This window comes from Pelobates fuscus, chromosome 2, assembly GCF_036172605.1.
Source record: "Pelobates fuscus isolate aPelFus1 chromosome 2, aPelFus1.pri, whole genome shotgun sequence".
Taxonomy (NCBI): Eukaryota; Metazoa; Chordata; class Amphibia; order Anura; family Pelobatidae; genus Pelobates; species Pelobates fuscus.
The window spans coordinates 391,591,367-391,614,264 of NC_086318.1; the positions used below are offsets into that span (position 1 = coordinate 391,591,367).

At 36.5% G+C, this 22,898-nt stretch overlaps 1 protein-coding gene across 6 annotated transcripts in view; it reads left to right on the forward strand.

Moving 5' to 3' along the window:
- ESRRG (estrogen related receptor gamma) overlaps positions 1-22,898 on the forward strand; it is a 158,922-nt gene that overhangs the window by 13,686 nt on the left and 122,338 nt on the right. For 2 of the 6 annotated variants that reach the window (XM_063443826.1, XM_063443827.1), the window contains exon 2: positions 10,977-11,107. The exons of the other annotated variants lie outside the window; for them this stretch is intronic. In XM_063443826.1, coding sequence (XP_063299896.1) covers positions 11,064-11,107 — 44 coding nt within the window. In that variant the 5' untranslated portion in view covers positions 10,977-11,063. The remainder of the gene's footprint in view (positions 1-10,976; positions 11,108-22,898) is intronic. 6 annotated transcript variants of the gene reach the window in all.

Here is a 22,898-nt window from a genome sequence, read left to right on the forward strand (position 1 = left end):
GATCACCGACACCCTGGAATCAATACAATTCGATAAAACACTGTGCCTCTTTCTCTACCCACTTGGACGTCCGAGGGGAATACAGGAAAATCATACGCTCAAGGATGATAAATTGACCAAATGTCGATCTTCAAAAATCCTTTTCTAAGAGTGCAGATCTCTCAAGAATATGGAGTTTTGTTTGTAACAATTTGAAACCACAAAGCGTTTAATTAATAACATAAACCATTTACAGGAGAGATTGGCAACGCATAACTGCACTTTAACACAAACTGAACATTGTTAACTGCTCTTATGCATACTCAGGATTGAGCCGGTTGTGAATTTTAACTGACGTGCCTATATTAGAACTTTTAGACCCCTGTTATTATGAGTTAAATTAAAGTACACTGAGTAAAATATATTCCTTCTTAATCTGTAGAGGTTCCTTTTCTGCCATTTTAAAATGGACTGCCAAACTCTTACCATTGGGAAATGAAAACACGATATAACTTACTCTGCTTATGCGCTGTATATAAATAGACAGATTACTTTATGGAACAAGTTCTACAATGGATAATGCAGTAATGTTCCTCCTAAGAGTCTGGTGTCCACCTCTTCCATTTTTTTTTATTTTCACCACTAGAACTCTGCATACCTTTGTTCAAGAATGTTTTTCTCGGCCATATTGAAACATTTGATTGACCGGTTAATCAATCCTAATTCTGATGGCAGCCTAGTGTAACTATAAGCATAGATACTCATGCAGTTGCACACGACAGCATAGGAATTATCGAAACATTAAAAATATTGCTATTAAAGCCAGCATTCTATATTCTGCTCTTTTAATTTGTGTTACAAAAATGTTATTGAGAGATAGTGGCAAATATTTTCCTCTTAGGAAAAGTGGATTTAGACATTTGCTATTATTAAACATGTTAATGACATTTTTGGATTTTGCCGCAATATATCTTACTGTAGGCTACGTAAGGTATGTGTAAGGTTAGAAGCTTTTATTTATGTGGTTTTTTTTTGTTAGTAAAAAGGTAAAAAAAATGGTATTGAAATGTAAACCACTTGTTTGTTCTGAGCCTATAGTTGGCAAGGGTGTTAAGACGTTTGTTCAGCTGACCTTTATAAAGTTAACTTGTGGCAAAGTGGATCTTTAAAGGCAGGTATATATGTGTTCATATTTTTATGCAAATACCAGCATCTTTTTTAATATCTTTCAGTAAATATTTGCGTTATGAGCCAGCCCCTCCCCCTTAAATTAATGATGTACATAAGGGAAATTTGTTTTTGTTTTTCTAAATCTTATACTTAATTCAAGAAAGTTAACTATCAAGGAGCATTGGAAGAACATTTCTAAATCGAATCACAGGGCTTTTAAAAAAATGAGGCATGATAACAAAAATCGAATTTTGTATAACTAACATCTATCGTAGTACCTAACCAGGAATTCTGTAGTAGCAATTCCCCAATGCATTTTATGTCTCGTGTAGTAAATGTATTAAACTAGATCTCAAAACTTGTTTTTACTTTTTTTTTAATAGATGACATTTTGCAATATTCAGCTTGTTCATAATGTGTAATATATACATGGTAATTAAAACATGTTTTAACTCTTTGAGAGAGGTTATACAACTAACAAAGAAAGGCATTGCAATTGTTAACACGTAGGTTTGAAGTGTTTTGTAATTAGGCACTTTTTAATACTTTTTTTTTATATATAACTCTCGTCGGGCATTAATAGGTTAATGTTTGAATGACAAAATACAAAAATAGCTGATTACAATCCAACATCTTCAAACGTAGATACTGGAGACCAAATGAAAAAGCAAGGCAGTGATTGTGAGGTCTTTTTTGGTCTGCGTTCCGAGCGAGCTGTGAATGAAATGATCCTTTAGCCATTCCTGACCTAATCCCCAGCTTGCCATTATGTCTCTTAATATTTTACTGAAATTTTCTTTGGAAATGATTAATCAACCTTTATTGGTGCAGCCAGGACAAGTGTTGCGTGGCACTGAATATTTTTAATTAGGTTTACTGATTGCACTTTAAAACATTTCCATATGGGTTTTTTTTTTCTCTCTCTTTGGTAGTTGCTTATTACTGAAAAATACTTGCATATAACTTATATTTGCATAGAACTTAAAAAGAGGGACAAAGTGTAGCTACAGCCTTATTTTCACATCTTTTTTTAATTATCAGAAAAACGGTCCCTGCTAAAAAAAAAAGGACAAACATTGTCCTGTTAAAACGAAGAAAGGAGAACATACAAAAACTAGCTTTCTCAAATATGCACGAATATATATTTAGAGTGGTTTGTGAATGACTAAGGATCCCAGACATAACATTATATCCCTTTAATAAATATTTCACCATTGTTGAGTTGAGGCTTAATTCTCGGGTGGTACCGAAGGATACAATTTAGTTCTGCCTGGGGTTGGTGGCAAACATAGAATGTGACGGCAGATAAGAACCATTTGGCCCATCTAGTCTGCCCAATTTTCTAAATACTTTCATTAGTCCCTGGCCTTATCTTAAGTCTAGGATAGCCTAATGCCTATCCCACGCATGCTTAAACTCCCTCACTGTGTTAACCTCTACCACTTCAGCTTGAAGGCTATTCCATGCATCCACTACCCTCTCTGTAAAGTAATACTTCCTGAAATTATTTTTAAACCTGTTCCCCTCTAATATAGAAACACACACTCCCAGGCAGTAGCAATTATTTGCAGCTACCACAATCAATTCAGTCACTCTTTAGCAGAGAAGCTAGGGTGACCAAATGATGCTGTCTCCCCAGTTCCTCTTCTAACATGCATTTCATAAAGGCAGGACTGAATTCAAATGGAGGCAGCTTCTGTATGGGTATGGAACTCCTAGTGATCTTGAGGGAAACTGAAATACATATGGGTCCTGCTCTGAGATTAGGGGTCCGCTATACTGCATGGTGTTAGCTAAACTTACATACATCACAGAGACTCATGCACGTATGATGTCATCTACTGTGCTGTACAGGATTTGAAAACACAATCTGCCTACTGAAATAATTGGCAGATAATATTATTTATATAAATGCTCAGCCACAAGTTATGTGGTAAATTTGAAGTACAGCTGCTTAAAAGCCAAGCAGTGAATCATGTTGCTGAACCTCAAAAAATGTATGCCGGTATTGCCTGGAGGTATTGTTGTTCCTCTTCTAAATTTTACAATGAATTAGCTAAGCAAACTTGACTGTAGTGTTAATGCTGGTGCCAGATATATTGGTTCCTGCATCTCAGAAACAGCTGATCTCCTTGGATCTTCAATGAAGAACAAGGGAAAGGCTACAGTAGACATCCAATCATTACAATTAGTTAAGAGTAGATCAGGAATATATTTTACTGCTCTGTAGAATGTAGATATGGGATTGTTTGGCATAATGTACTTAAGCATTGTTACATTAAATGTGTGTCACTTATTGGGCACTGTCTAAACATTTGCAAACGCGATAATGTGCCATGTCACAAAACACACATCATCTCAAGCTGGTTTCATGAACACGACTGTGACTTCTGTCCTGTACTGCCTCCAGACTTGGAATCAAGTATAGCATCTTTGGGATGACGTTGGCAGTGTGAATGTTTAGTTGAAAGGTCTTCAGGCACTGCATGATGCTACTGAGCTAGAATGGACCAAAAATACACTTCCTAAGTGTACCTATTTAGGAGGGACAGTCTCTATTTTGAGCACAAATCCCTCGCTCCCCTATATCCTAATGTCCCCTTTTTCCAGGAGCCCCGTATTGTTGTTTTGTTTTAGAGTATAACAGACAGAAGGAAACAATATTCACAGTAATGTGTCTTTAAACTACAATAAATGTGTTTAGAAACCTGTCTGTGTAAATAAGATACATTGTTATCTAAGTTATTCTATATCTCATCTGTACCTCTTAATACTAGAGCACTGCTTTGTTTCATGACTATACTAATAAATAGTACAGCACTGTTGTGCCATTGTGATGTAGCCCCATTTTGGTGGCTTAAAAAAATATCTGCAGTCCAAACTGTCCTACTGTGAACTATAGGGTATCATGTAGGTGCAAATACTATTCTGTAGCAACTTCCTCCACTCCTGGCCCCATCTGTGTACTGGTCAAAGGTGATTACTCAATACAGCTGTAAACACTGCTCCCCCACAGTCCGTAGGAGGAAAGTGTATTCACGTGGAACTAAATTCACCATTTTATTTTCTTGCTTTATAAAATAAAAGGTTTTTCTGATAAAAGGATGCTCGGAGTGTGTACCTTCATGACAAGATTTATAGCACCATTATCTTCAATAACACCCACTTCATGTCAAATCCATTTAACAGACTCGATTACGGTTTTTGATTCCACTACAGCTGAACCCCCTGGACCCTGCCTCAATTTAAAGATTATTTTGAAATGCATTTTACAATCTCTCTACACAGAAACCAGAAATGATCTGGCCCATATATATTTGCAGATCATTTTAGAATTAAGAGTTTTTACAATATTGAACATTTGCATATAGCATTCTTATCCTTGCAAAATAAGTATATTAGTACTCCTATCTACCGTAATGAAATTTTCCATTTGAAAAAAAATGCTGTTTCTTTAAGCTCGTAGTTCCTTTTGAATATCAGAAAAAAAAATATCGTACCTTGCAGAATGATCATATAGTACAATATTACAGAAAAAAAACAGGTTGATGACATATAAGCAATGCAATGTTATGCACCACCCTTTTTATTATATTATTAGGGTTACATATTGAAGGAAAGGTGAGCACCATGCGCACGTTAGGCCTCCTCTGTAGGAAAGCATTGACTCAGTGCTTTTCTATGGGGTTTTATGCAAAGCGAGTGGACGTCCAGCATCGTTTCACATAGTCAAACTCCGTGAAAGGAGAGGAAGCACCTCTAGTGGTTGTCTTAACCCTGGAAATAAGGGCACTGTGACGATGCACCCAAACCAAGTCAATGAGATGAAGTGGTCTGGGTGTCTAAAGTGTCCCTTTAAACAATTTTAAATAAACAAGTAAAACAAAATAGTTCAGCAGCCTTTAATTTACACTCTTAACAGCATCCATAGTATGATTTCAATTAACTTGCCAAATAACAAGAGCTCCCTTATAAACCATTTGGGTGTGGTATGTATATATAAAAGCTTTGACATGCTCGCGCAGTGCTAGATCTGGTAGGGGGGTTGCAATATTTCCTGTATGACATCACAAAAGAGTGTTTAGTTGCAGAACTAATTAACAGAATACGGAGAAGAGGATCAGGGAGCTCCCTGCTTCGTGGCCTGTGCAAGGAGCTTATGTGCGTTTTATTTAAAGATGAGACACAGTTTTCTCGTGCTCCTGGCTCATCTCTAGACAGGAAGATGTTGTAGTGCAACATTTTTTCACGGTATTCGTTACAGCGAGAATTCAGAGTGAATTTAAAATTTAGGGACACAGTAGCCAAACTGGAAGCATTGCTTGACTTAGATGAGATTTATTTCCGATCGCACTACTTTGAAGTTAGGTTTGAAATTCACATTTAATTCACTTTGAATTGTCACTGCAGCGAGTAACCATGATTGCTAGCTTCCAGCCAGTTTGCAAAATGTAGGTGAAAATAGCAGAGTTGGCAGCCAATTGTAACAATGCTATTTTGCCTCCATTTTGTAAATTGGTTCACCGATTACTGAAATCAAAGTGAAAAACCAGCAAAACATGATTTGTGGAGAATTGACTAGGGATTCACAAAATGGAGGGTAAACTGGGAAAACTGGAAATAAACATATTATCCTGCTGCTCTTTTGGCCCAAAAATGGATAATTATGTTGTCAGTTTCTCGCATTTTCTGGATTGCTGAATAAACAGGCTGTCTGTAGCTTAAAGGGAAATAATTCCCACAATCTATGGGAAAGGGTTTTGGGGTTTTTGTAGGCATATAAAGTAGGTGCATTTTAACATTAGATATAGTTTGAAATACTACAGTAAATCACTTTGCTTACAATCAGCTTTCACTAAAGAAATGAGTCCTTAGTTTTATTTTTCCATTTCTAATGATACGGATTAGTATTAATAATGGGGTTCTCCACTAGGGGGCGTTAAAAACACAGGGCCCTCCCGCTTTGCCTTTTTTTAAAATTGCTATTTTACATTAAAATGTTTACTAAGCTTACATTTTGACTTTAGCTAGTTTAGTGCCTATGGGTGAAGGTAAATTAACAAAATAAGAATTGTAGTTTTTAGTTTATTTTCTTTGACTTACTTACAACTAAAAATAGCCTCACTGGGTTATTTAAAGTAAGAAGCCTTGGGAATTCAAAGTGGATTTCAAATTTAAGGTCAAAATAGCTTAATTAGGAAAAAAAAAAAAACATCAAAATGAGCTATGCTTCCTGTCCAGCTTTTTTGGTCAATAATGTGAAATTCCCTTTTATTTCCTGATAATTCTCACTTAAGTAAATAGCCCTGTTAGCAAGATTAGCTTTCTAGTCAACGACAAAGGGTCTATTAGAAATTGTAAATATCTGTACTGGAAAAAAAAAAAAAACGAATACAGTTTTTTATCTTTTAGCAATCATGTACTTTAATCATATATTTATTAAGAAAAAAAAAAAAAAAAAAACCCCAGACATTAAATCCAGACGTAAGTAGCATAAGAAGTCATTTTATCAGGTGGGGGGGGGGGGGGGGGGGGGGGGCAAAGGGGGGGGGGGACGACACTAAAAACCCTTTCTGTGATCATAGTCCCCCACCCTCCCACATCTTATCTGTGTAGGAGCTGGTTTGGGGTAGGTACATCATATAAAGGGTCTAGTGATCAGGGGATAGAGAGCTCACCCCTATGCAGTCAGAAATAAAGTGCGCAATGTATCACATACACACCTTAGTTATTCAAGCATCTGCAACTCTTTAGCAACACAGTCAAGCTATCTGAGAAATTCATGCTAAAATGCAAACTTACCCGTCAAGCCTAAGCTGATGGACACTTCATTTTCATACTTTTTTTTTCTTTCTCTCTTTTACATGTGTAGTTATAAATAACCTCTGATCTGAAAAATAAAAGGTCTTGTGTACTATGTAAACAATTAAGCAAGGGCTGCGTTTCTAAAGTGGTTTATCTGGCATTAGGTTGGAATGGAGACGGGTGCAGCTCACTGCTATGGAGCCCTGTTAGACTCCACAGCTTTCGTTTGGTGCCGCACGAACCACTCACCATCAGCAAGAGCAGGTGTGAACAACATAAAACAGGATTATCAGAGTGCCAGTGTGTATACTAAAAACAGAAACTACACTCCTCTCCTACCCCATCTTCAAAGGATAGCGAGCCAGCCTCTGCATTCCTTGTTTACTAAACAGGGGGTCAAATCGCTGCGAATTGATATGTGCAGCTGCATCTGACCGCCTTAACCCATTCACTGACATATGAAGATAAATCTTACATGAACATACACACAAAGCTGAAGATAATAATTATATATATATATATATTTTTTTTTTTAAAACAGTAATTGTTTTGTAAATGATTAATTTGGATTTGTAAAGAAAACTCAAACAATGAAGATTTTATTTACTAAAATGTGAATTGTTGTGATCTGACAGCTGAGTTGCAAAATGAAGGGCAAACTAGCAAAACGGAAAATCATTCTCAGCTCTTTTTTTTCCTTTTGCTAGATCAGCTATTTTGTCTTGATCACGATAAATCCCGAGCAGGTTCAGAGATATATAGCATAAAACGTTTTGCCTTATGACATCAGAGATCCACATGACATTTATATCACGATATAGCATATCTAAGTAAAAACTGCCTCTTTGCATCACAAATCACTAAATTAAAGCTGCCTTGTGACATCACACATCTGCCTGATGACATCATGCATTCAAATAATAGCTCATCACATCTCATGATATCACACACTCAAAAGAAAGCAGTTACAATGAAAACGTGGGATTGCTCAAAGGCAGCTGAAATTACACCATGTACATTAAGTGCATTTAGTAAATATATTAACTTGCGGTTTGTTGTCAGGTGTGTTTATGGTTCAGTAAACAGACGTGACTTGCTTAGCTGACATTTCTGGAAACTGGCAAGCACTCTGTGCAAAATCATACTACCTCCATCTGCATTGTAGATTGGAAATCTAAAGGAGATGCAGGGGTAGACAGAAGTGGTGACTTTTAATGTGCACAAATAACATAAGAAGACTGCATCGGTCGTTTTCCAAAAACGACCGAGCGAGTGACGGCATTCGGGCTCACACTTTAACTGGCACTTCAAAACAATCTATAAATATGAGAATAAAGTAATTTTACCACCATGTGTTAATACTGCCCAAATAAAATCCTTTTGGTGACGCAGCTCTTGAACAGAACTGAATAAACCAGGATGTCAGATACCTGCTGATACTGGTTAATTTAATGCTGTTTTGCCATCCTACGGCATTAATATCCTGTCAGCGTGCAGCGCTTTTTTGAGAACACTACGTAAAAAAAATTATTTAATAATTGTAGCGGAAGAAATGTGAAATAAAACAGGAGTAGGCAGTTGTTGGTTTTTTTTTTATTGTGGAACCGGACTAGCAGCTGTATTACTGTTACTTTGTATGTGTGGGTTCTTTTCTGTTGGAGTACTGCATGTAACTGGTCACTTAAATACAAGCTGACAGACTGCAACTCAAATAAACTCTAATGAATAACTGCCAACAAGGATCCAAACAAGTTTTGATTGTTAATGATACCCAACCTTTAGGTCTATATGGCTGCTTTATGGTTTCATTTATCTCAAATAGGCCCTGCTTAGAAGAAAATACCTATGGTGTTTGGTGTTAATGTCTTGCTTCCATGGTTGACGCATGTCTTGTGCCATAATCAAAGCTCAGTGAGGCAAAAAATAGAAAGAGTTCCAGGCACTCCAGAGTACAAAAAAGGCAAATTTATTGAACCCACTGCCACTCACAACGTTTCGACCTGAACGTTCTTTAACATGCTTGCCTGGACCTCTTTCTATTTTTTGCCTCATCAAGTATTTGGTTCTTGGTACTGGGACCGGCCTAGTTGCACCCAGCTTCATATTACCATGGGGATTGAGTGCAGTTCCACACCCCTGTTTCTTGGTTATAATCAAAGCTCAGGACTGTCCTGCATTTCAGACAGTCCTGGTTTCTGCATCATTAAAGGGAAACTATAGTGCTAGGAAAATACTGCCCTGCTTCACCCCTCCCCCCAATACCTCCGCACCCCTGTAGATTTCAGCACTGATTTCCCGGACTTCGCCTCCGTTCCTTTTCAGCTGACATCAGCCGCAATCGCATTAGGACTTCTCCATAGGAAAGCATTGACTTAATGTTTTCCTGTTGTGTTTTAGCTGACGCTGGATGTTGTCATGCAAAGCGTGAGGACATCCAGTGCCATTTTGTTGACAAAAGCCCACTAAGGACCCGCTAAGGACAGCCACTAGAGGTGGGGTTAACCCTGCACTGTAACTATTACAGTTTCATAACTGCAATAATTACAAATGCAGGGTTAATTGGACAAGGGCACTGCACCCAGACCACTTCAATGAGTTGAAGTGGTCTCGGTGCCTATAGTGTCTCTTTATAAACACGCACACTATACAAAACATATAGGGTATTTCAGCAATTCTTTGTACATGCTGTCAGCTTACCATTGATGTATACCATCTAACATGACCCCTCTAGGAAGGGCAGTCCCCTGTTGCATTATTAGCCCCTTCCCATTTGCATACCTCCCATTTTGGAGAGATGTGTCACGAACACATTCACTTTCTGCTGATTTCATCAGGGTGTTTAGACAAGAAACCTGCTAGCTAAAATTGGAAATAGGCCCCAAAATCTGTTTTATTTGACTAAACCCTACGTTTAGACTAAAACTGCTGAGATAAAAGAATAACTGTTGTAGAATATTTAATTTAGGCAATCATTGCTTGAAGATTGAAATTCTCATGTCAGTTATTCATAATTCCAAATTTGTTCCCTGTAAATTTGAATTTTCCTTGAATTGTTTCTTCTTAAAGATTTAATCTAATTTTTTTTTAACCAGAACTATAGATCTTACTTTGTTTTTTTCTTTAGTTTTAGTTTTTGTGTTTGTTATTATATTGTTGTTAATTCCTAACTAGTTAGAAACTTTTGGCCACTTTGGAGACTATAAAAATGGTTCTAAAAATGGACTTTAATATTCAAAACAAGGTGCAAGGGGTTCAGTTATCCTACATTCTAAAAACTGTATGGCATGTGTAGTTTTAGAAATATATTTAAGTGTTTTCACTGAACTGTGACTTATACGAAGTTGACAACTGGCTTGCAAAAGTTAGGCCAGCATAGCTTATTTTGAAAAGATGCGAACTTGACTGACCTAGCCTTTTATTTCTAATTGAGCTGTTTTTACCTAATATTTTACAAGTTAGATTTCCTTTCAACGCAACTCGCTGTTTACTAAAAAAATAAAATGTACATGGAAGCTTTATCCGTAAATGAATGAATTTTTGAATGCATCTTCAGGACACCGTTTTAAAAATGTTTTAAAAATGAGAAGGCAGTGCCAAGGCCCACGATACTCCCATAGATGTGATCAGCAAATAGAGGACAGACATAGCTGTTATTATAGAGTACAGTTATAGTGACTATCTGAGCATGGTGAAACTAGAATACAATATTTTGTTATGCGATTTATATGGTTTGGTACTTTTTTTTTTTTTAAACTATGTATGCCTGCTTAACCCCTCCCATGCTGGATAGGATCAGGTAAGCCCAGGCAAAAACAGCTGCTCTGGTCTGCAACTCCCAGCATTCTCAGCCATCAAGGAGAAGGGAATATTGCCTGAGAATTATGTGAGTTGCAATCTAGACCGGCTAGAGTTTGCATCTTTCTATTTAAAGTCTCCATTTACCCATCCAGCAACAAAGGGAGTAAGCAAATTATCATGGCGACTAGACTTGGAAAGCACAGAATGAATGTTCTCTTTCTTAGTTTTCAGACATTAAAGATCAATTATTGAAGGAGAATATAGGAAAATAATATAAGAGCATTTCGTTGGATTCCTAATTTTAAAACAAGATGACTTCCAGAGATTTGCCCAATTTATCTCAACAGTGGATAAAGTAAGAACCTTTTTATACTTATTAATGCAACAGTGCATCCATACATAGATCTTGTATCTAACTATATTCTTATGTTTAAAGTGATGTATTTTTTTTTTGCGTAAATATTGTATTTTTTTAAAAACAAAAATAAGATTGGATGAATCTGTTTGTTGCCCTTTGTATATTATATATTAATTCTGTTTAGATTATATTCATTTTAATTTTAATGATTCAGCTATGCCTAGAATTGTTAAAATGGATATTGCAACTCTGGAATAGACTCAAAGGGAAATCAATAACTAATCAATACTGTTGCATAAAGTCTAGTATCAGGTGTTAGATTAACCCACCCCCCAAAACAATAGGGAATTTTAATTTGTTCGTATTAATTGTTTATATAAATAATAACACATATATTAAATATAGCTGCCTTTTTTTTGTTTGTATAGTTTATTTAGTAAATGGCCTTAAAATCGCTACCCCGGGTACATTTTTCGGCACAACGTGAATGAAAAATGTTTTCATAGTTTACTTTCGACTAATTTCTTTATTTTTTTTATTCTCCAATAAAAAAAGTTTGTATGCTTTCAGTGTGCTTTTGTTATTTTGAAACAAAACTGCAATTTGTTCTTCAATTAACTGACTGTATCGATAGAAGATTGATCTGATCATTAAGTCTTAGAATGATTTCACTTGCAATTTAATTGCAACATTTGCGCAAATCTCACTAGTCCCTTTTCCCAATGCCACAATCAAGCCGGATACAGAGAAGACGTGTCACGTGATATCCTAAATAGCCTCTGTGGTTTAGAGCGTTGTGAAGTTCCTGACCTGCCTCTCTGTCTGTGAGATCGAACTCAGGTTAAGAACAAGCTTCAAACACATCTTCATAAGTGCAGTAAAACAAGCTGTAATGATCCATTTGGGAGAACTGTATTAGGTGATCGCGACTGTAGCATCTTCACATTGAAGTGTTCCGTTGAATTTCTTGCTGCGCCTTTTACATGCTGCTGTCAAATGCTTGACTTGTAATATTTGGATGATAGGGAGGTAAGGTGTCCTTGCTTACCAAGGAACAGGACTTCTGTCATCCAGTACTATTTGCCCAGTCTGTCCCAGCTAAAGAAAACCGTTTATTATAGCACTATTAAATATTAAAGTAGACTGATTCTACACAAAATGTGTGAATGATAAATTCAGCTTCAGGTAAGTATTAGAATTGAATCTATACATTGTGCTAGCATCATAGCCAGCTAATATAATAATTGCATTTTATACGTACCTGCTTTGTGTTGTACATCATGCACTCCCCAAGTGCTCGTATATTGGACAAGACATTACTAAGCTCCCTCTTGTTCTTGGAACACGAGAAAAAAATTATCTCTGTGAATGTGCAAACTGGTTCTGCACATGGACAGATTATTTAACCACCAACACCAAGAAAGTCTGGTGCTTGCTCGCACTCCCAGGTGCTTGCTCACACTCCCAAATTAGAAGAACATTTCAAGCGCCATAACCTCCTTAGCCTACTGTAGCCTTGGACTTTAGCTATTATGTATATTGGGAGATATTGGTGCATGCTGCATTTCTCATTCCGTAGTGCCGAGCTATGGATTGCTAGATGCCAAATTCAGCACACAGTTGGAGCACATAGTCCCAAGATCAGTCTTCCCTTTCTTTTATAGTACTATACCAATAGTCTTTCTTTTGGTCCCCCTATCCCACCAATGCCTGTGCACACCATTCTTTGTGTCACCAATATGTTGCTCTCCGTCCTTCCCAGGGCGTGCGCATTGGACACCTTGCACTGTGTTGGTTCCCAGGAGAGTCAAAACAGCCAGAAGGTTATGTGATGCTGCAGGAAGTGACTGAACACTGGAATGAGATGAGTTAGAGCTTGACAGCCAATTACAAAGTTGAAGAACTTTGTCAACATTTGTCAACCTAGGCTCTACATGAGGGAAAATAGTCTTTACTTTTCCTTATGTATAACTTTTCAAATAGTTGTTATTTTGAACAAATAAAAAATTGTGGCTGCCCACGGTGCCAAAATACAGCATTTAACTGACAAAGTGACATAACTGCTTTAACAGTGAATCGGAATATATTCGCTATAATAAAAAGTTAAAATAATTTGCATTGGACAAATAAGGCAAATTGTTTTGTGTGTATAAATACAATTTATTAATAACCCATAATGTTACACTCCTATATAAATCTAAAAACTGTGTTGGTTTTTACTATAATGTGTTTTGTATTAAAGCGATTCGTGTTAAAGGCCCATTTAATACCAGTTCACATTTTAATACAGACTCTCTTTAATACCTAACCAAACACCCTGTATATTAATACGGGCAGATCATTTACCCAGGGCAGATATTTTATTTTCTTGTTAGTGTTTAAGTGTTCTACGTAGAACTCTTGTTGTAGAAGAATTAGATGCATTCTAGTAGGTCAGAAGTTATTTGTGCCGCAGAATAAAGGGTTAATGTCAATTTTCAGTGTTTGTGTTATAGAAGTTAATATAATACCAGAACACAATCAAATGGAATCGTTTTAGGAAAACGAGAGTATAAGTGGCGCAGAGACTTATAAGAGTGGCCTGGGTGGAAAGGGTTAAAACAAAGAAGGCATGAGTAGTTGCAGAGCTTCCCAGCACTGACTGGGTTACACACACTCCATAGAAGTGTCTCCTCGCTATTTGTTTGACGCCGTCATGCTGCTTTCTGCAACATTGACATGAGAGTGTACCTGGAAGAAATGGCAGTCCTAGCAGAGGCAGCGAGCGTCAGACGGGGCGCTTTGCCATCTGTTCCACCTGCTGCACTCATGTGTCCATCTGCTTAGAGCAATAGCTCATTGCAGACTTCAACTCAAGAATACTGTGCTAAGAAAAAGACAAAAAGCACAGCAAAACTGGCAGTGTGAGGCTGTGTAAACAAAGGGGGGCGGGGGGAGCAGATTCAAAGAATGAGGAAAGGAAGATCACGAAAAACAGCCTCTGTATATATGTATATAAGAGGTGTGCCGCGCATTCCTTCTGTAAATAAGTGACACTGCTCCTTTAATTAGGGACTCTTGCAAAAAAAAAAAAAAAAAAGTAAAGCTTATTGTTTACAATGACCCAAATTTAGCATTTTCCACGCAGGGCCTTAGTAAAAATTGCCAAGTTGTTTGTTTTACATTATTGCCTGAAAACAAGTTGAGCTGCAAAATGTAGGTTAAAATTGCCAAATCAGAAACAAAAAGAGGGGTTTTTTTTTTTTGTTTTTTTTTTTTTAACCCCTTAAGGACACATGACGTGTGTGACACGTCATGATTCCCTTTTATTCCAGAAGTTTGGTCCTTAAGGGGTTAAACATATTATTTACTAAATCAGAAACTGTTGAGAAGAAACCAAGTGTTTGGCCAAACTAGTCTAAATTGACAGTAAAAAAAAGAGATTTGTAAATCGTAGGGCGAAATAGCATATCTTAAAATCTCGCAAAATGGGGAATGTTTCCAGTTTGGCTGTTTTGACTAAACTCAGGTCAATTTGTGACACATATCAGTTTAATGAATAATTCTGATTGTTTAGTGAATAAACTCCAAATCCTGCCCAGAAGAACTAATGCTAGATAGAGGTTTCTTTTGCTCACAGGTTTAGTTGTCTGGAATCTGGATCTCTTAAGTAGCCTCCTTCTGTTCTAGATTTTCTGTCTCCGACTTACAGTAACAATCCGCTTTCATTCTGTTTGCTCTCAACTCAACTTATATACTACTGTGTTAACCTTTAGAGTACCAGAGGTCTGGATGAGCAAAGAAATACACGGTTTGAAAGTTTGTGGTGCTAAAAGGGTTAAAATGTGGTGTGGTAGAATTTTTTTTTGTTATTGTTTTTTTAAGATGTTATCATTTCTTTGGTTTGTAGCAACAACTCTGACATGCACTTAAAAAGAAATAAAATAAAGGAACATATAAATAAACAGCATAGTGTAGATGTCATCTTGAATTAAGCTGGCATGCTCCTGCCTTTCTAGAATCTGTTTGGGATATTATCATTGCAGATCATCTAATTTGTTTTGGTCACTGACTTTGCCTTTGCGGTTTTGAATCTGTAGAGGCTTTACAGAGGGGAGGCAGAACAACCAGAAAAAGATGTCATTGTTCTACATATTTTATAAAACATAAGTAAACTCTGGTCTTCTAAAAACCCACAAAAACCACAGTGTCTCAGCCCAGGAATCCCAAGTACGCAGCAAGTGTAAATCATGTCTCCACTTCTAGTTTGTGTTTGGTACTTTCAAATAAAACACATGAAGAACTTGCAATTTTTTTAAAGTCACCAATTAACTTAAACTTACAGTACATATTTAAATAAATATAAGGGAATAAAAATCAATTTGCAAACCCTAACTACAGATTCGCAATATCATTTTTTTTCGCAATGTATTCAATGTTAGTATTGTAGTTATATAAAACAAATCGTTAGATAGACAGACAGAATGACAGACAGACAGATAGGTGGAATGACAGACAGGCAGATCTGGAACTAAAGGGGTTAACGTGAGAGCTGCTGGAACAGAAATAGATCTTTATTTCTTTAGAGGCTAAACAGCAATGAGCCTGAGAGGAAAACTGACTTGCACATCCTAATTAAAGAGCCAAGGCAGTAATTCAGCAATTTTTGTTGCTTCATTGAATCTGTAATTATGATGGGTGTACTGCTTGTTGTTTTGTTTTATATTTAAAATTTTAACTACAGAGTCCAAGTGTGTATAAACACACACACACGCACGCACACATGCACACACGCGCACACACACACATTTATATTGTATACAAGTGCCATTATATAAATATATATATATATATATATATATATATATATATATCACAAACATATAATGATAACATTTTCTAAAATGAATTACTAGGGAGGTAGGTAGGTGGATGTAATAATGCATTTGTCAGTCTAGTTTCAGATCTAGCGAAGACAGCTTAAAAACACAGTAGCTTGGCCACTTCTATGCGATTTGCACAAATTTCAGCTTCAGTCTTCAAAAGGGATTTGAGTGGATTGGATTTTTTTAAGGTTAGACCATGTCAAACCTATTAAGTTCAATTCACATGCAAAATCCTTTTTACGTTTTTTTTTCTTTTCTTTTTCTTGTTCCTTTTTTTTTTTTTTAAGCCAATAAAGCACAGGAATTATTAATGCCTTACAATGTACTTTGGACAGAATAAGTAAGGACTAGACCCCTTTTGCAGACACATCAGTCAGAACAATTATCTGCTTTTAATAAATGCTGTAGTGAGATTTTACAGGATGTAAAGTAAAACCTACTCTTTTGTAAGACATAATAAAAAGGATTTTCCCCCTAAATAGCTAAAAATGCCTTTTTATTAAAAAAAATACACGTCTGTTTGTATTGGTATATATTGGTATATTTGTTTCATGATACTAATAGAATAATATATATATATAAAAAAAAAATATTCACGCATATTCTCTTGATATATGTAAATTCTATTCTATTCCCCCTTTGTATAACAGACTGCTTACCAAGAAGAATGCATTGACCTGTATCTTACTTTTAAGTGTTTTGTTTACAGTAACTGATGATCTGGTGTCATATGTTATTCAAGTTAATGTGTTTGCAGTTGTTTTGGGATTCAATCTCTGAACTAAAAATGTTGGAAAATTGACAAAACAGCTGCAAATTTTAACCCAAAATATCTAAACTGTAAAAAATTCCTAGGCCATAAGTTGAAACTTGATATGGACTTTAAACTCTTGTGCACAAAAAATGTCCTCAATAATGTTGTCTAATTCTAGAACCCATTGTGGGAGAGTGTATATCCAGAGTTTTGAGTACATTTATACATTTTAAAATTGTCCGTCCGGTATATCTGGTAAGTCTTATTTGGACAGTCGTGCTTGATTAAATACATTATATTGGGCTGAAAACAGGAAATAACAAATCCATCAACTTACCCTGGGTCACACCTACCAACTTCGGGAGCCCTTGGCAAGATAATTGTGTAGAAGCCACCCTCGTCCACACAAACACATGCATGTTTAACCTGACATACATAATTAGCCACTTGCATAACCTGTCCAACACAATGCATATTGATACTTAGATAAACATTATCACACAAACAAGCATACACTTAGACAAGCACATACTAATAAACATTGAAACACATACTAACACTCAAACAGACACACTCTAGAACACAGACACACACACACTCATAGATACATACTAACACACATAGAAAAACAAAGTAACACACATACAGACACACACTTACACAGACACATGCTAACACACAGAATCACACTTACACACATACAGACACATACTAATACACAGACGCATGCTTAGAATTCACAGACACGTGCTAACACACATACAGACACATGTAGGGTTATTTACTAAACTGAGAATTCAAAGAGAATGTGAATTTTACGTTTAAGGTCAAAATAGCCCATTTGGAAAAAAAAGTCAGTAATCATCAGTTCATAATGATTTTGGGAGAGTACCCTGGCACAAATACTATTCTTAGTAGTGTTCTTTATTTTTTAAGATTATTTTTTATTTTATTTCTTTAACTCCCATCGCTAGCAATGAAGTAATATCATCTACACACTATAGCACTGCTTTCGTTGATTAATAATCACTTTGTTTTTGATTCAAGTCCATTACAGCCATTGACCTTGGCATTTGTTTTAAGAGAGTAAAATGCAGGACAAAGTATAATACTGAGAGCTACATTGAGATACTCATCACCTCCCTGTGCCCTGGCATTGGCTAACATTAGCAACAACATAACCTTCAGACCCTGCTGTCTGTCACATGTATTTAAACTAGATATCCTTGTTTTGTTTTAGTTTGAAATAACAGTTTAGCGTTTTGTTTGCAGGTTTTTATAGGAACACTTCAATCACCTATGGCACTTTATAGCTTGCTGGTGTTCTTTAAGTGTGAAGAGTCTGTCCTCTTTTTATTTTATTTTACAAAAAGTGAAAATTTCCATAGAAATTTGAGCTTTTATAACAGTGGTTCCCACACTTTTTACGTTGAATATTTTTCCAAGGCACCCCAAGTCAAAATTTCTAGGTTGTATATCTGTACAGTGCTGCGGCCATTACTGGCACTATAGTGTAATGTACAGTGTTGGTGTTTGAAGGGGTGCTTGTATATAGTTATTGTGTTTTAATACAGGGGTGTGTTTGTATGTGATTTTTGCGTTTTATTGCAGGGGTGTGTCTGAATTTAATGTTGACTTTTAAATGTGGATGTACATTTGTGTGAAGTATTTGTGCTTGAGTAAAGGTGTGTGTTTGTATATTTTTGGGGGTTTGAATGCAGGGGCGTGTTTGTATGTAATATTTGTGTTAGATTGCAGGAGTGTGCTTGTATGTTGTGCTGGTGTCTGACTGTTTGGATGTATGCACATACACTAACTCATACATGCATACAAACGTTCACAGATATTCATGCACATTAACACACAGATACATATAAATACACTGACACATATACACAAATTCATATAGACATACATAGATACACACCGACACATAGATACACACCGACATATACACACATGCACCCTGACACACACAAACATTGATACATACACACACCATGACAGATATACACACAAAAACACACACACACACACTGACACACAGATGTGTGCACACACAGACACACAGACTGACACAGAAGCACACTGACGTATATATACACACAGGAAAAAGCACATTGACACACACACTCACAAACACCTTGACATACACACTTATACACATACTCATACACATACACACACGCTTATACACATACACACACACACTTACACACACACACAATAATACACACACTCACACACACACACACACACACACTAATACACACACATTCATACACACACACAAACACACACTAATACACACACATTCATACACACACACAAACACACACACACACACACACACTCATACACACCCACACACCCACACACTCATACACACACACACACTCATATATACACCCACACTCATATTCACACACACACACACACACTCATACACACACTCATACACATACACACACTCATACACACATACACACACACACACACTCATACACACACACAAGTGATATTTCTTTATATCTCTAGCCACCCTCCTGTTATCTTACCTCATGTGTCCAGGAGGGTGGTTTGGAGTCCTGCTGGCTGGAGTCTGCAGCAGCTCCTGCAGTGCTCCTTTCCCCTCACGGCTGCCTCCCTCCTGCTCTGTCTTCCTGTGTGATGCTGGGAGGAAGTGACAGGCTGTCACTTCCTCCAGCCGGCCAACATTACAGGTGCCCAGTCGTGGTCTTAAAGGACCGCGGCACCTGACCAGGCCCCTGTTCAGCAGTATGGTTTTCCCAAAAAATAATATACTTATGATGGTTGAGCGCTAATAACTTCAAGGACCCCAGATAATCCTAACGTCACTGCAGCTCAGAGTCACATAAAACAGAATAAGGAAAGCAATTCATAGTGAAATACCATTAAAACAGGTATATTAGGTAAAAAAAAATAACACATTTATTTAAACTCCATTTCCTTTACACCTTCTTAGCGCTTTTATATTCGTATTTTTTTTTTTCTTTAAATATTGTTTTCCCTGTGCAATAATCATAGCACGGGGGAAACATTCCGCAGCACCCCTGTGCCTGTCGCAGTTTGGGAACCGCTGTTTTATAAATTAACCTTGTTACACAACCCCAGGCTGTCAATCAGACAACCGGTCCTGTTACTTCCTGGTTGTTTACCTCAGTGGATGCAGTCAATTGCCCAGAGCACCTGCCTTGTAAAAACTTCTCATTGAGCTGCATTGGGAAGTCTGTGATTGGACAGCCACAGAAAGTTTGGGCGGGATTAGAAGGCAAGGGCTTGCAAAGGCAGCAGACAAGAGATCTGCAAATTTTCAAGCTGTTTTTAGTTATACCCCTAATGACAAAATGCACAATTTATTGTATTCGTGTTTTCTATGGGGTTATATCTACTAAATAAAGATTTTTAAAATGTATTTACCTTTTCTTTTTATTTGGGCAGTGGTGTGTCCCTTTAATGGTAATTTGTCTACAATCGAGAAGACCAAGATGCAACCCCTCTATCCTAGGCTAGGGATTGCAGATAACTGAAAAAAAACTAAACTCGGAAGCTCGATCCTCGCTAAAATTTGAATTGTTTCTTGAAAGACTGAGCATTAACAATACTGCACTTTAAGAGGCAGCCGTCTCATTAACTTATTTATCATAATGGCTTAAGCAGTCGTCAGTGTTCCCTGGCTTAGTGCAATTATAGTTAATTAAACTGTTTCTGCAAAAAACAGTGGAAATGTAATATGTAAAAAGCACTCTTCATTTGTATGCAGTGGGATAGCAGATTTTGATTATTTCTTTTTTTTTAACATGATCAGAGACTTTACCAAAATGGGATATTTACGTGTAGTTTTTTTTTTTTTTTTTACCGATCATATTAATAAATAAATAAAATTAAAATGCAACCTCAACAATAAAGAGGATGCTTTTAAAGGACTTGACTCACAATAAGCAGAAAACTCCATATACAAACTTTACACCAGGGGTGCCTAAAAGAGTAGATCCACAGATGTTCTAGAGCTACAATTCCCATGATGCTTTGCAAGCATTTAGAATGCCTTTAGAATGATGAAGTATCATGGAAACTGTAGTTTTAAAACAACTGGGGATCTTACCTTTTTGGCACCCATGCTCTACACAGTGTACTGTAGTGGTTCAGGTGCCAGGAGTCTGGTTTTGCAATAGTGATGTCAATAGTGACACTTCTTTGGATTTAATGTATTGGCTACAAGCATCAGGTATTGCTCTCAGCCAATTCATTTTGTCTAAATACAGATGGAATTGTTATGTCTAATATAAAAGGTAGACAGACTGCAAACAAACAGGGGACCCTGTTTAGTGTCAAACCACTTGAAAATAGCCTGACCACTTTCCATGGGATGGTGCCAGGGGACTCTTAGCACCATAACCACTACATCACAGTAAGGATTACAATGCTTAGAGTACCCATTTAACTATATCAGAGTAGTTTACAAGGAAAAATAGATTTAGCTTTTGCTTGTTTTAGTAAAGTAGTACCTCCTGGGGACTAGGTGTTATTTTCAACCACATATTTTATTGACCCCAGAAGGATTATAGGCATAGTTGTATTTGCCAGGATTTAAAAATGTTACTCTTAGACACTGTTGTTGGAACTCTATCCACTGTTCTATCGTCAAACTGAATCATTCTCATATATTGTGCAGTGCAATGGGAAAAAATCATGTTGTCAAGCAGTCATTTTTAACGAGCTTCTACTGCATGTGCCCCAAATGTCGTCTTCTGCACCAAATGAGTTAAATGCAAAGTGTGCTCATTGCAGTGTAGCCAGCATCCTGTCCTTTTAATGCTCACATAAAGTCATTGTTGCAAATATGTCAGTTTTGTTAAGGTGCCAAACAGATGTAATGTATCACTTGGAGTGTAACAAGTTAAATCGCATTAGTTAAGGAACAATGCTTTTTATTCATAGGTTTCTTAATACCTTCTGTCCATTTGCCCACATGAATGAGGGCACTTATCACAGTTCCAGTTTTTTTTTTACTCTTAAGATCAGAAATTATGGAAGAAAGATTCCAATTCCACCCGTCCTCTGTGACAAGCAGAACGGAGATTGTAGCCATTTGGATTAAAAACATATCCATCAGTAGCAGCTGTAGACAGGTCATTATATGTCTTCTTTGAATATATGAATCCCATCCAATACCTGTTTTAGAGCTTAGAATGCCAACTTTTATATCAATAATTATCACAGTGCTGATATACTGCATACTGTTTGCAGTATTTTCTTTCTTTAACAATATTTTCAACCTTATAACCAATAACATAAATCTCACTCCTTATATAATAAAACTGGTGGAACAATATTGCTCAGAAAGTGTACACTTCACCCATCTATTGTATCATTATCTATTTTTCTGGCATTTTGAAAAATACTCTAGCTAAAGTTTGATAAAAAGACTTACACAGAGTTGTAAAATTGCTTTATTGGTACAGCATTGGTACATTGCTTAATTCTATCTTATATACATTGCAGTTGGTCCTGAAAATGGACTCGTCCCAAATTCTTTATTATTAATTTAAGAAGCCAATCCAAAAATACCTGGCCTGCACATGCACTTATATGTACCATGGGCTGTGTTCACTAAACTGGGAATTCTAGAGAATTGGCAAAAGTATAGCAAATGTGTACAAAAACAAATTAGAATGCAAAACAAAATTAAATGGAGAATATTTTCAAGTTGGCCATTTGAGACCTAAAATTTGCACTTCCCTTGTCGATTCTCCACAATCTCAGGACACATTCTGTAACATTGTGCTGGCAGTTTGGGAATCAGCATTTTCAAACATGGATGCAAATTCATTAGAAATGCTAATGAGCATTGAACATAAACAGTTTTATGTTACCAGCTACATATCTCTATCTTTTACAAACAATTCTAAATACGTTGAAATGATTGAAAGGGATGCCCAATAATCACTAATAATATATACAATAATAATATATTCAATTCCAATATTTGGATTTTTTTAAAACATACAGATTAATTTATTATTTTTGTATGTATCTCTAGTTTGCAACAAGTTTACTTACGTAGCATGCTAGCAATGAACTCTATATTTTAAATAAATAAACATTAATTGGTTAAATTCTAAAATACTGGTGAGTTTTAAATTCT